This window comes from Bufo gargarizans, chromosome 9, assembly GCF_014858855.1.
Source record: "Bufo gargarizans isolate SCDJY-AF-19 chromosome 9, ASM1485885v1, whole genome shotgun sequence".
NCBI lineage: Eukaryota > Metazoa > Chordata > Amphibia > Anura > Bufonidae > Bufo > Bufo gargarizans.
The window spans coordinates 25,718,288-25,730,934 of NC_058088.1; the positions used below are offsets into that span (position 1 = coordinate 25,718,288).

The window sequence follows — 12,647 nt, forward strand, 5'->3', positions numbered from 1 at the left end:
CCATCGAGGAGCAGGAGCTGGAAGATGAGGAAGTCGCAATGCTGGATGAATTCCCAGTGGGGGCTACTCCATCTGAGACAAGTCAGCAGGAGTCTGAAGAGGAGTCAGAGGAGGATGGTGGCTGGGGGGAGAAGGAGGAGCAATAAGAGCAGGCGTTGAGGGGGACTTTAAACTTTTAGGGGATACCTGGTGTTGTCTGTGGCTGGGGGGAGGAGACCGAGGACGACATTCTCCTGGTCGATGAGCAGGAACGAGGGTGCTCCACCATTTCCAATTTAGTGCAAATGGGGGCCTTCGTGCTCCAGTGTTTGAAGAGGGACCCCCGTATAAAAAGAATAAAGGGCAAGGACCAGTACTGGGTGGCAACGTACTTAGACCCCCGGTACAAACACAAAATGGTGGACATGTTACCAGCATCACAGAGGGCTGGCAAAATGCAGCATTTTCCAGGCCTTGCTGCGAGAGATGATGCATTCTGTTGTTGCAGGCGCTGGCAGAGGAATTTCCACCCACAGAGAAACAGGTGCGGGTACCAATCCTACCGCGCCTGCAAGAGGAGGGCGGTTTAAAGATGTGTTGGTCACTTTGGATATGAGATCATTCTTGCAGCCAACCCATCGACAGCCGCCCTCTGGATCCAGCCTTAGGGAATGCTTAGACCGACAGGTGGCCGACTACATCGGGTTAATGGACGCTCTGAGAAGCGAGGAACCCCTGGACTACTGGGTGTGCAGGCTTGACCTGTGGCCAGAGCTGCCACAATTTGCCATGGAACTCTTGGCTTGCCCCTCGTCGAGTGTCCTGTCCGAAAGGACGCTCAGTGCAGCAGGGGGGATCATGACCGATAAGCGCACTCGCCTAGCTCAAAGTGTGGACTACCTCACATTTCTAAAAATGAATGAGACATGGATCTCGGAGGGATTCAACACCTGTGATGACCACGTGTAATTGAATTTCCTCATGCCAGCCCACACATATCCGCAACCACCCAGAACTAAGAATGGTCCTTGTCTTATGGATATACAGCGGCATAAAAGGCCTTTTCTGTCAGGTGAATGCCTAATTTTTGGGGCCTCTACTCCAGTGGCCTACAGTAAAATTTACCTCCAGCCTTTGGGGTCTGTACTCCTGTAAAATTTGTATCCAGTGACCGCCTAATGTACCTCCAGCCACATAATCACAAGTTCTTTTCTGTCAAGTGAATGCCTAATTTTTGGGGCCTCTACTCCAGTGGCCTATAGTAAAAATTTTATCCAGTGACCACCTAATGTACCTCCAGCCACATAATAACAAGTTCTTTTCTATCAGATGAATGTCTAATTTTTGGGGTCTGTACTCCCGTGGCCTAAAATAAAATGTGTCTAGGCTCCAGCAGGGCACATTTTTGAGAGTTTCCCTTTAAGACTTAAAAAAATGGCCCCTGATAAAAATACATATTTTTTGTAGGAATTTTTGCCAATGATCCCCCTCTGGTATATCACTGTCCATGTTGTGGGATTATTTGTGCACTTCTAGTAAGTATATGGTGGCTGCAAATATGATCTGAAGGTTTTTCAGGTTCGCCTGCCATTAAAGTCAATGGGGCCCACCGCGAACGCGCGGTTCGCGAACATTTGAAACATCCCAGCCGATGTTCGTCCATCACTACTCCCCATATGTAAAATGGCACTAAACCTAAAGTCCACATGGAAAGCATAAGATGAGCTGCTGCTGTGATTCTGCTTTATATAGATGAATGTTGACAGAGGGTCGCAGACAGTAATGACTATGGGGGGCAAGGATTCTTCTGGACTTTCTGGCACAAATCCCAATAAAGTACTTTAGTCAGCTTCTCTCCAACTAGGATATAATATACCTTTAAAGAGGACTTCTCACCTCTCCTGTCTGTTTTAGTAACTACTTGCATCCACATGTAATAACAATTCTGGAGCATCTATTCTTATAACTCGGTTTTACCATTATTTTATTATTCCTGCTAGAAGTTATAAATGAATTGCTAGCAGTTTGCAATGAAGGTCCAGGCGTTACTGGTTGGGGGTGTCCCTGCACAGTCTGACACTGGCAGCACTGACTGCAGGGATCTCCCTCCTCCAACTTGTAACACCCATCTGGACCTTCACTGCAGGCTGCTAGCAATTCATTCATAACTTCTAGTAGGAATAATAAAGGAATGGAACATCATAGAGTCATAAGAATAGATGCTCCAGAATTGTTATTACATGGGGAATGCAAGTAGTTACTAAAACAGACATGTCTTGATAGGTTAGAGGCCCCCTTTAAGCTCATATTATAGTTTCATGTTCTCATTGAAGACATGCTATTATTTTTCAGCAGGAGATCTTGTCTTGTGTGTATAAGTTTTCTAATAAGTCATCTTTTTTGTAATTTATAGGCTCAGCCCAGAACCAAACCCCAGCCCTGGATCCGGTGAAGAATTTAACCCCTGTCATAGAATCTGAGTCTGTGCATTGCACTGAAACAAAAACAAACATGGAGCCAAAGTCACCAGAGAGGCTCCCGGAAAGAAATGTGGAGACCAGAACAAGTCCCGGTAACCTGCACTAATATATTAAAGGGGTTGTCTCACTTCAGCAAATAGCCTTTATCATGTAGAGAAAGTGAATACAAGGCACTTACTAATGTATTGTGATTGTCCATATTGCCTCCTTTGCTGGCTGGATTCATTTTTCCCATCACATTATACACTGCTTCTTTTCAGGGGTTATGACTACCCTGCAATCCAGCAGTGGTGGCTGTGCTTGCACACTATAAGGCCTCTTGCACACGAATCTGTGCTGCCCGTGCTGCGGCCCGCAAATTGCGGTCCGCAATGCACGGACACCGACCGTGGGCCAGCCGCATGCGAATCTCGGCCTGTAGTGCTTCCGTGGGGTTCCGATCCGTGATGCGGAATACACGCGGCCAATGTCCCGTGTATTGCGGACCCGCCGCAATACGGCCACGGGACACACACGACTGTGTGCAAGAGGCCTAATTTTTATCTAGTGGCCAATGTGATTGCAGGGTTATATTACATAAAATAAATTAAAAAGTAATAAAAAAAAGATATAAATAATATTACATAGAAAGCTAAAAAATAAATAAAATTCTAAACAAATATGTTTAACATATAACGAGAGTGTGATTGAAACAATTGGTCATTTTCTGATGACACATTCCCTTTAAACATAGCTGTCTCTTCCTGTGTCTCTGCAGTCCATAGCTGTCTCCCTGACTCGTGGACAGCTTGTACCCTGTTAATATACTCCGATTTTATTACATTTATTTGCAGAAGAGACCTCCCCAGCTGCAGGAGAGACCTCTCCAGTAGAAGAAGCGACTTCTCCATCCCATGAAGTGACCTCCCCAGCTGCAGGAGAGACCTCTCCAGTAGAAGAAGCGACTTCTCTATCCCATGAAGTGACCTCCCCAGCTGCAGGAGAGACCTCTCCAGTAGAAGAAGCGACTTCTCCATCCCATGAAGTGACCTCGCCAGCTGCAGGAGAGACCTCTCCAGTAGAAGAAGCGACTTCTCCATCCCATGAAGTGACCTCCCCAGCTGCAGGAGAGACCTCTCCAGTAGAAGAAGCGACTTCTCTATCCCATGAAGTGACCTCCCCAGCTGCAGGAGAGACCTCGCCAGTAGAAGAAGTGACTTTTCTATCCCATGAAGTGACCTCCCTAGCTGCAGGAGAGACCTCTCCAGTAGAAGAAGAGACTTCTCTATCCCATGAAGTGACCTCCCCAGCTGCAGGAGAGACCTCTCCAGTAGAAGAAGAGACTTCTCTATCCCATGAAGTGACCTCCCCAGCTGCAGGAGAGACCTCTCCAGTAAAAGAAGAGATTTCACTATCCCATGAAGTGACCGCCCCAGCTCAAGAAGGGACCTCCCTAGCTGAAGACGGGACCTCCCCAGCTGAAGAAGGGACCTCCCCAGCTGAAGAATCAAGCTCCTTTCCTGAAACAGTGAATTCTCTAACCACAGAAGAGACCTCACCAGCTGCAGTTGAGACACCACCAAGCGCAGAAAATTCATCAACAGTCTTAATTAAAGCTCAAAACAATGCACAGGAGACCTCTCAAATTGTGGAAGTTCTGGAAGGAGCTGCAAAATCTGTGCACATTGCTGACTATGAAACGGTTTGTTACAGAAAGGGCTCTGTCTGAACGCTCACCTCCTTTCTTGCATCTGTCTCTTGTTTGGAACGTCACTGTGGCTGTCCGGGGCGGTATTGCTGGCACTGCTAACCACCAGCTGCGCTTTCTTTCTGCATGCTTTGTCTAGTGCTAACTCATTACAGTAAGATTGATGGAACCAGTAGCACATTGTGTATGACCTGCTATTAGTGGTGGGGGAAGGGAAGCAACCACTGATAAGAGCAGATTTCTGACGTAGAAGAGTGGTAGTCATTCAAGTCTGATCAGTCTTTGGATTAGTAAAAACTAGATGAATACGGTACTTTATTGTACCAGTACTTAATACTGAACCTGCAAACTGTGGACAAGATAGGAACTTGTCTGATGTAGGAAACCCTTTTTCAAATGACCTATTATTAAAAAGGGATGGTCCACTCCCCCATTTAGCACCCTCATTTTTAAAGGCCGTGAACTCATTTTGGGTTAAAAATCACCCCACCGCTGGGTTTGGTCTCTGTCACTCCGGGGCCGGCTCATCCTCTCCCTGCAGCGCTGAAATCAACATCTGTTGATGGGGAGACATGTAACCGCTGCAGCCGATCACAGGCGGTAGGGGTGACCTGCTCCCCTTTTGTCACACCAACTAGTCAAGTGACGCCAGGAGAGCAGGTCACCGCTGGGGCCAGTAGTTGGCTGCAGCAGTCACATGTCCTCCAGTCCACAGATACTGATTTCACCTCTGCAGGGAGTGGAAGAGCTGGCCCGGGAGTGACAGAGACCGAAGCCAGGCCCAGAGACCAGCTATGTGCGATCACTACTGAGGGTCGGCCACTCTGGGAGATCTGTATTAGTCTTGGATGACCCCTTTAAGCCTTACTCCTATCAGTTTAATAAGAATTTAGCTATAATGAGTGTTTATGAGCTGTCAGGAGTTCAGAGATAAGGGCTACACGTCCACCCATCAGAGCAGCAACCGGGTGGGTTTAGTGTCGATGTCTCTAGACCCCATTAGTCTGATTTCAATTACTATTGTATTATATATGGCTCACGTAAATCTCAGGGGTATTATTAAGCGATTCCTTGTGGGATCTATTCATCTCACCTTCTTTAGGTTGTCATCATATAAATCCAGTTTTTTTTTTATAGATTGCAAATAAATAATTAATGAAACATGTGAATGAGTAGTAAGTGGTAGCCCCCACCTATTATATTAGCCCACCCATTATACTTGATCCTCATTTATGAGAATGTGAAAATGAGGTGGGATCTGTTAGTCACCATGTGGATCGGTCATGCAGCGTCTTGGCTTCTGTTATAAATGGAAGCCATGATGCCAGTGTGAAAACGGCCTAAAGGTACCATTATCCAACCTGCTGATTTAGGCAGGACCGGACAATATTCTTATGTCTGTTGGGGGGTGCCGATATCCCGGTGATGTTTGAGCGTAGTAAGGATTGGACATGGATTTCAGCATGCCTGATCCTTTGTTCTCAAAGGAGGAAAGTCGTTGCCAAGGTCTTTCAGCAACTTAGTTCCCTTTTCTCATTGAAAACACCTGTGCGTCTGGCTAAACTGAGCATGCACATGGACCTCCAATGAGGCGAGGTGAGGCAACTGCCTCAGGCGGTAAAAGCTAGAGACAAGTGGTGTAATATTGTATTTCCCCTGCAATGCCAACTTTAGGCTTAGTGACCCTCAGATGCTTCCAGCTTATTGGGGGACTTTTTATGGTGGGATAGATGATTTCAGATTCTTAGCACTAATGATGATAGATCATCATCTGCTGTGGCGCTGCAATGGTTACCGGGTAGTCAGGAAGTGATATTTCCACATTACACATAATTTATGTATTTTCCCTGTTTCTTAAAAGCTGCACAGAGTGAAAGACGCTCAATAATACATGACCAGAGCCGCAGTGTTGACTCCTTCATTGTCCATTAAGGCAGCCTCGTTAGTAATCTGCTTATGTGACGGTAATTACTGTATTGCTGGGGGAGGTGGGTGTACAGTGAGGAACAGAAGTATTTGAACACCCTGCGATTTTGCAAGTTCTCCCACTTAGAAATCATGGAGGGGTCTGAAATTCACAATTGTAGGTGCATCCCACTCTGAGAGACAGAATAAAAAATAATCAGGAAATCACATTGTATGATGTTTTAAAGAATTTATTTGTCCTTGTACTGCTGAACAGAAGTATTTGAACTACCTGAGAAAATCAGTGTTAATATTTGGTACAGAAGCCTTTGTTTGCAATTACAGAGGTCAAACGTTTCCTGTAGTTCTTGACCAGGTTTGCACACACTGCAGCAGGGATTTTGGCCGACTCCTCCACTCAGATCTCCTCTAGATCTGTCAGGTTTCGGGCTGTCGCTGAGCAACACAGAGTTTTAGCTCCCTCCAAAGATGTTCTACTGGATTTAGGTCTGGAGACTGGCTAGGCCACTCCAGAACCTTGATATGCTTCTTACAGAGCCACTCCTTGGTTATCCTGGCTGTGTGCTTCGGGTCGTTGTCATGTTGGAAGACCCAGCCACGACCCATCTTCAATGTTCTGACTGAGGGAAGGAGGTTCTTGCTCAAAATCTCACAATAAATGGCCCCATTCATCCTCTCCTTAATACAGTGCAGTCGTCCTGTCCCCTTTGCACAAAAGCACCACCAAAGCATGATGGTGTTCTTGGGATGCAACTCATCCTTCTTTTTCCTCCAAACACGACGAGTGAAGTTTAGACCAAAAAGTTCTACTTTGGTCTCATCTGACCACATGACTTTCTCCCATGCCTCCTCTGGATCATCCAGATGGTCCTTGGCAAACTTCAGACTGGGCCTGGACATGTGATGACTTAAGCAGGGGAACCTTCCGTGCAATGCATGATTTGAAACCATGACGGCATAGTATTCTACCGACAGTGACCTTCATGTCATTGACCAGCTCCTCCCTTGTAGTTCTGGGCTGATTCCTCACCTTTCTTATCATCAGTGATACCCCACGAGGTGAGATCTTGCATGGAGCCCCACGAGGGAGACGGACAGTCGTCTTTAGCCTCTTCCATTTTCTACCAATTGTTCCAACAGTTGATCTATTTTCACCAAGCTGCTTGGCAATTGCCCCGTAGCCCTTTCAAGCCTTGTGGAGGTCCACAATGTTGTCCCTGGTGTCTTTTGACAGCTCTTTGGTCTTCCCAATAGTAGTAGTTGGCGTCTGACTGAGGGGTGGACAGGTGTCTTTAAAGAGCTCAGACAGGTGCTACTAAATTAGATTAATGAGTGGAGTAGAGGTGGACTTTTTAAAGGCACAGTAACAGGTCTTTGAGAGCCAGAATTCTTTCTGTTTCTGAGGTATCACAATACTTATGTTCAGCAGTGCAAGACAAATAAATTCTTTAAAAATCATACAATGTGATTTCCTGAATTATTATTTTTTTTATTCTGTCTCTCAGAGTTGGAATGCACCTACAATGTGAATTTCAGACCCCTCCATGATTTCTAAGCGGGAGAACTTGCAAAATCGCAGGGTGTTCAAATACTTCTGTTCCTCACTGTATGTGCATTACCTGCTCTTATATAAAGATAGACTCTGTGATATTGTAATGTCATATCATATCCTGTTCTCATGTGGAATGACCTTCTACTCCACATCACTAATGCAATATGTAACCAGGACTTATATGGAGTATAGGTGTCGCACATCTTGCCGGCTTATGTGCGGCAAAACTTGTGACTTTTCTTCGCTCAGGTCCCCTTTCAAAGTAATGAGAAAAGGGAGTGTGACATGAGTGGGGAAGCAGGCGGGTTTTCGGCATGGAAAATGGCTAAGCCAGCAAGAGGGCAGTATATCTTTTATAGAGCCCTGCTCTTCTACATCATTTTGGCTCTTCCTCCAGCAGCGCAGAGGGACTTGAGACCGGCGTGGAAAACTACGGTATTAATAAATGTCCCCTATAGTGTCTTATCAATGGTCCAGGGATACAATTTCTTTTATCATGGTCTTCTAGTGTATTCAAATGCAAAGTCTATTCCTTCTAACTCCCTCATACACATGCATGCTTGGTCAAGCATGCATCCGGAGAGTAAGCTAAACTACTTTTCGCCCTTGAGAATAAAAGGATCAAGCACGCCCATTCCTTCTGTCCCCCAACAGCTGCCATTAGCGGATAATCTGGTGAGCCTCAAACATATAAGATAGTTAGCAAGTCCCACCAAAATCAAAGCGTTGGCCCTTCATTTCATCTAATGTGTATGACCACCTTGAAGGGTACGTCCACATGGGACATAAAACCATCCAATGCAAATGAGTTAGATGCAGATTTTGCCAAGGATTTCAGTCTCTGCATTGCAAAGCGTGAATTCCACAGAGGGAAACTGCTGCATAAATTGATCTGCTGTGGATATAAAACCCGCACTAGAGGACAGTTTAGGCTGTGGATTTTTTTTCTTGCAGTGCGTGAATGAGATTTCTTCAAATCTCATCGGCTTGCCTGCTACAATAAAATGCTGCACATTTGTTGCACCGCTGTGGTTACTCTGCAGTATTTCCGTCTGGTGTGGATATACGGTATTGCAGCTTTATCTATGAGTTGCATAAGGCGGTGGCAGTATTTGACATGTACTTTTTGAGGTTTTTTTTTATACAGAACTCCAGATCCTTTACATAGCCACAGATAATATAACTCTGGCTTCCTGCAGCTGCTACTAGAGGGAGCTTAGGAGTTTTCAACAGTAAGTACTCCCTCTAGTGGTGCCTGCAGGCAGCCAGATTTTTATCGTTTGTGATGGAGGTCTGTCTGTGTCAGAAAAAATGCTTGAAACGAGGCACCAATGTCTATTATATGTGGTGCTATGAGTGTATACTGGTCATCGTACTGGGAAGATAGTTATGGGGCCCACCAACAAGAGATGAAAGAGATCTGCAACCCTGAATGAAAGTGGAATCACAATGCATGGCCTGGTATATGTTTCCGAAATGTTCGATTTCCTGACCGCATGGGGGCATACATCTCCTTGGCTGTCCTGTGCATGCTGTTTACTTTATGCCGTGTTGTCTATATGTACAATGCATGTTCTACTATATACTGTGTTCATGCTTCAACCGTATTATCTATAGCGCCAAGACCTGGTGATCACTGTCCACATGATCATAACAGATCATCTTGTCTTTTTTCTTCCTCCTGTAGCAAATTATGGAGGTTCCACCATCATCCTGACCAAGATCTTCACTCAAACGTTTCTCAGGCATCTCCCCTGTCCAGACATGCATTCACCCACAGCAAGCTTTGGGTTGACGTGAACACTTATGTTCCAGTCCACTACTATATTTATTGCTCCAGGTCATGCCGGTGTTTTTATGGTGGCTAGTAAACGCTTGCAGGAAGGGTCTTTGGGGAAGGCTGAGTATCTTCATCTATGGAGAACCTGCTTACAGGCAATATTAGGCACAGCTGTGTCCATGCACTACAAGTGACATACAAATTATTAGACTCATCCTATATAATATTACTGTGCAAATGCATTTTGGAACGCCTCACTTATTGCCGAATTATTGACTGTGCAATGCTCCGTACGTGTTCTTAAATTCTGTATTCACCAGTAGGCTGCAGCTTTACATGCAGCCTACTGACTGAGGTACTTACACATCTGTTCATGTAAGAGCCATGACAGAAGAAGCTAAAAACGTATAACTTTCTAAGGGCCTGTTCACATGGCGGGTTTTACCACAGAATTTTAAAGCAGACAGCCATTCCGAAATACATCTTAATGTGAGGCAGCGCTGAAGAACAGGGAGTGGCTGCTGAGAAAGGACATGGGTTTAAGCCGCCGCTTTGTGATCCTCTGTGCTGCCTTCTATTGGGATGTATGGGGGACAGAAAGGACACAGACAGGTTTTCAGCTGAATTTTGGCACTTCTGTCGGCATCGAAATTCCGCAGTAAAACACACAGTGTGAACGGGCCCTTAAAGTAAATCTCCCATACCACTGTAGGTCCAGTATGCACTTTTTTTTACTTGCCTAGACCTGAGTTTTGTTGTATAGAAACCTCCAAATCTCTTGCATAGCCACAAATGAGAATACTCTGGCTGCTTGCAGCGGCCACTAGAGGGAACTTAGGAGCTTTCAACGGTATACACTAAGTGCTCCCTCTAGTGGTGCCTGCAGGCAGAAAGCATTTTATCGTTTTTGACTATGTAAGGGATTGGGAGGTCTTTATCTGAAAAACTGCTTGAAACACTGTAAAGATATATTAGGACTATAATTAATACATCATTTTGAACGAATTTAGGTTAAAAATGTGTTTCAATGGGTTATTACACAATAATTATTATGGAATTATAGGATATTCCCTTGAAGAGTGGACATTCACTCTATGTGCATTGTAACCAACTGTCTCAAATTTTCCAAGACTGTCTCTGATTTCCAGAGACAGTCCTGACAAATTTGGACTGTCCCAAGCCAAAAAATGGGTGGGACTTATGCAAGATGGGGGCAGGGCTTACATACCTCAATGTATGTCAATGCTCACAACATTTGTATTTTATTTTCAGCCTTTAGAAAGTGGTAAAGAGGTCTGAGTGATCATATGTCTCTTCATCATGGCCTACCTCCAGACGCTGCCCCCCCCATCTTTTCAATAATTGTGGAGTGAATAAGACAGTGATGAAGCTTCCTTATTTACAGTATATATAGTTATGTGGACACGATTATTTATTATATTCTTACTTGGGGAGCGTCCCAGAATCCCCCAATTAATTTTTTAATTTATTAATTTTGAAATGTGTTAATACAAATCATTTCTGACAAGTAGATGATCTGGGGAACAATCATGTTCATGATGGAAGCCACTACAGTCCTTGACTGAATATATTGGGACGCAAATAAATCACTAAACATGGAAGTCCATCAAAAATAATATTACAAATGATACTAATATACCCTTAAAGGGTAGGTTCACCTTTATTTATCATTTTACAGTTTGCCTTTAGCGTTAAAGGGATCATTTTGTGTACGGAAACCATTTTTAGATACTCTGTTAGGGACTGTCTTTGTTGTCTGTAGCAATCAATCACAGCTCAGCTTTCATTTCTTATAGTGCTCTTCAAAGATGAAAGCTGTGCTGTGATTAGGTTGCTATAGGCAACAAAGATGGTTCATCTTTTAGACAGTTTTTATAAACCTCCCCCAAATAGTCAATAGACGAGGCCCTAACAGTCAGTCAAAGCAAAGAGTGTCTACAAAGAGAGAATTAGCCGTCTGAATATACCCTAAGCTCGGCATTAAAATGCATCTCTGTTATGGCCGAGTGAAACTAGCTTTATCAATTTAAAGAGCATTGGGGTCATTTATCAAACTGGTGAAAAGTAAAACTGGTTTAGTTGCCCATAGCAACCTATCAGATTCCATCTTTCATTTTTGACAGCTCCTTTAGAAAATGAAAGGTGGAATCTGATTGGCTGCTATGGGCAACTAAGCCAGTTCTACTTTACACCAGTTTGATAAATGACCCCACATCTGTAAGCTGGATCAAGCCTATTAAATCAGGCATACAGTGTGTTAGGGTTCATCATGCTGAGTGAAATGACCCCCTTTCTTGTTAAAACCCGTGGCCCAATTTTTGAGAAATCTGCTGTTTAATTTATGGGCTAAAGGGAAATGTAGTGCACTGGAAGGTGGGCCTAACTCCTCGAAGCACCCATTCACCACTGCTTGTCCCCTGAGCCTCTCCTTGAGGGAGAGGTCAGTCATCCTCTCTGACTTATTCCCTGTAATGCGCCCTTGACTCAGAATCGGGGAAAGCCGACTAAAGATGTATTGCACATGCGCTGTTTGAAGATTAACTGGCGCATGCGCAGGATTACAGGCAGGAAGACAGTGAAGATGTCTGGCCCTGTCACTTAAAGGGAAGGGGAGTGGCTAATGCAAAAGGTAGTGGCGAGGCGCTGCTCAGAGCACTGAACGCCTCATTAGCGTATGACATAAACTCAAAAATGAGGCCAGTGATTTCAAAAAGAGAGGGGTTGTTTCACTCAGCACAATCAACCTCATTATACCCCACCCCCACCTGCGGGTCCTGTCAGGTGAAGCTACTTACCTGCTTCCTGACACTCATCTCCATCTGCTAGGGTCCACCGCTGGCTTCTCCGGACTTCTAGCACCGCTGGTAAACATCCAGCACAGACGAGGATCATGTGCACCCCTACAGCCTGTGCGGTGAGGTGTCCCTCAAGTGGCACATTACATGATAGGCGTGATCCTACTGACAAATACCCTTTATGGATAGCAGTAGTAAAGCAGAATTGTGAATACTGCTCTGAAGGCTTATCAGTAAGGGATAAGTAATGTGATGTGTTTATAAAGTTACTCGATTTGTATGTAGATTATATGTACAAGGACAAGAACTTTAAAGAAGTTATGCCATGACTGATGCAAAAAATGAAAAAATCAGACATCATATAGGACATGACAATCTCTTTCTAACAAAGCTAGAACCAGCCCTGTACCTCACATGGGTCCAGAGA

General features: G+C 44.6%; 1 protein-coding gene across 2 annotated transcripts in view; it reads left to right on the forward strand.

Moving 5' to 3' along the window:
- CCDC9 (coiled-coil domain containing 9) overlaps window positions 1-11,481 on the forward strand; it is a 57,125-nt gene extending 45,644 nt beyond the window's left edge. For both annotated transcript variants that reach the window (XM_044305951.1, XM_044305952.1), the window contains exons 13-15: window positions 2,393-2,551; window positions 3,293-4,140; window positions 9,312-11,481. In XM_044305951.1, the coding sequence (XP_044161886.1) occupies window positions 2,393-2,551; window positions 3,293-4,140; window positions 9,312-9,341 (1,037 nt within the window). In that variant the 3' untranslated portion in view covers window positions 9,342-11,481. The remainder of the gene's footprint in view (window positions 1-2,392; window positions 2,552-3,292; window positions 4,141-9,311) is intronic.
- Window positions 11,482-12,647: the final 1,166 nt, after the last annotated feature.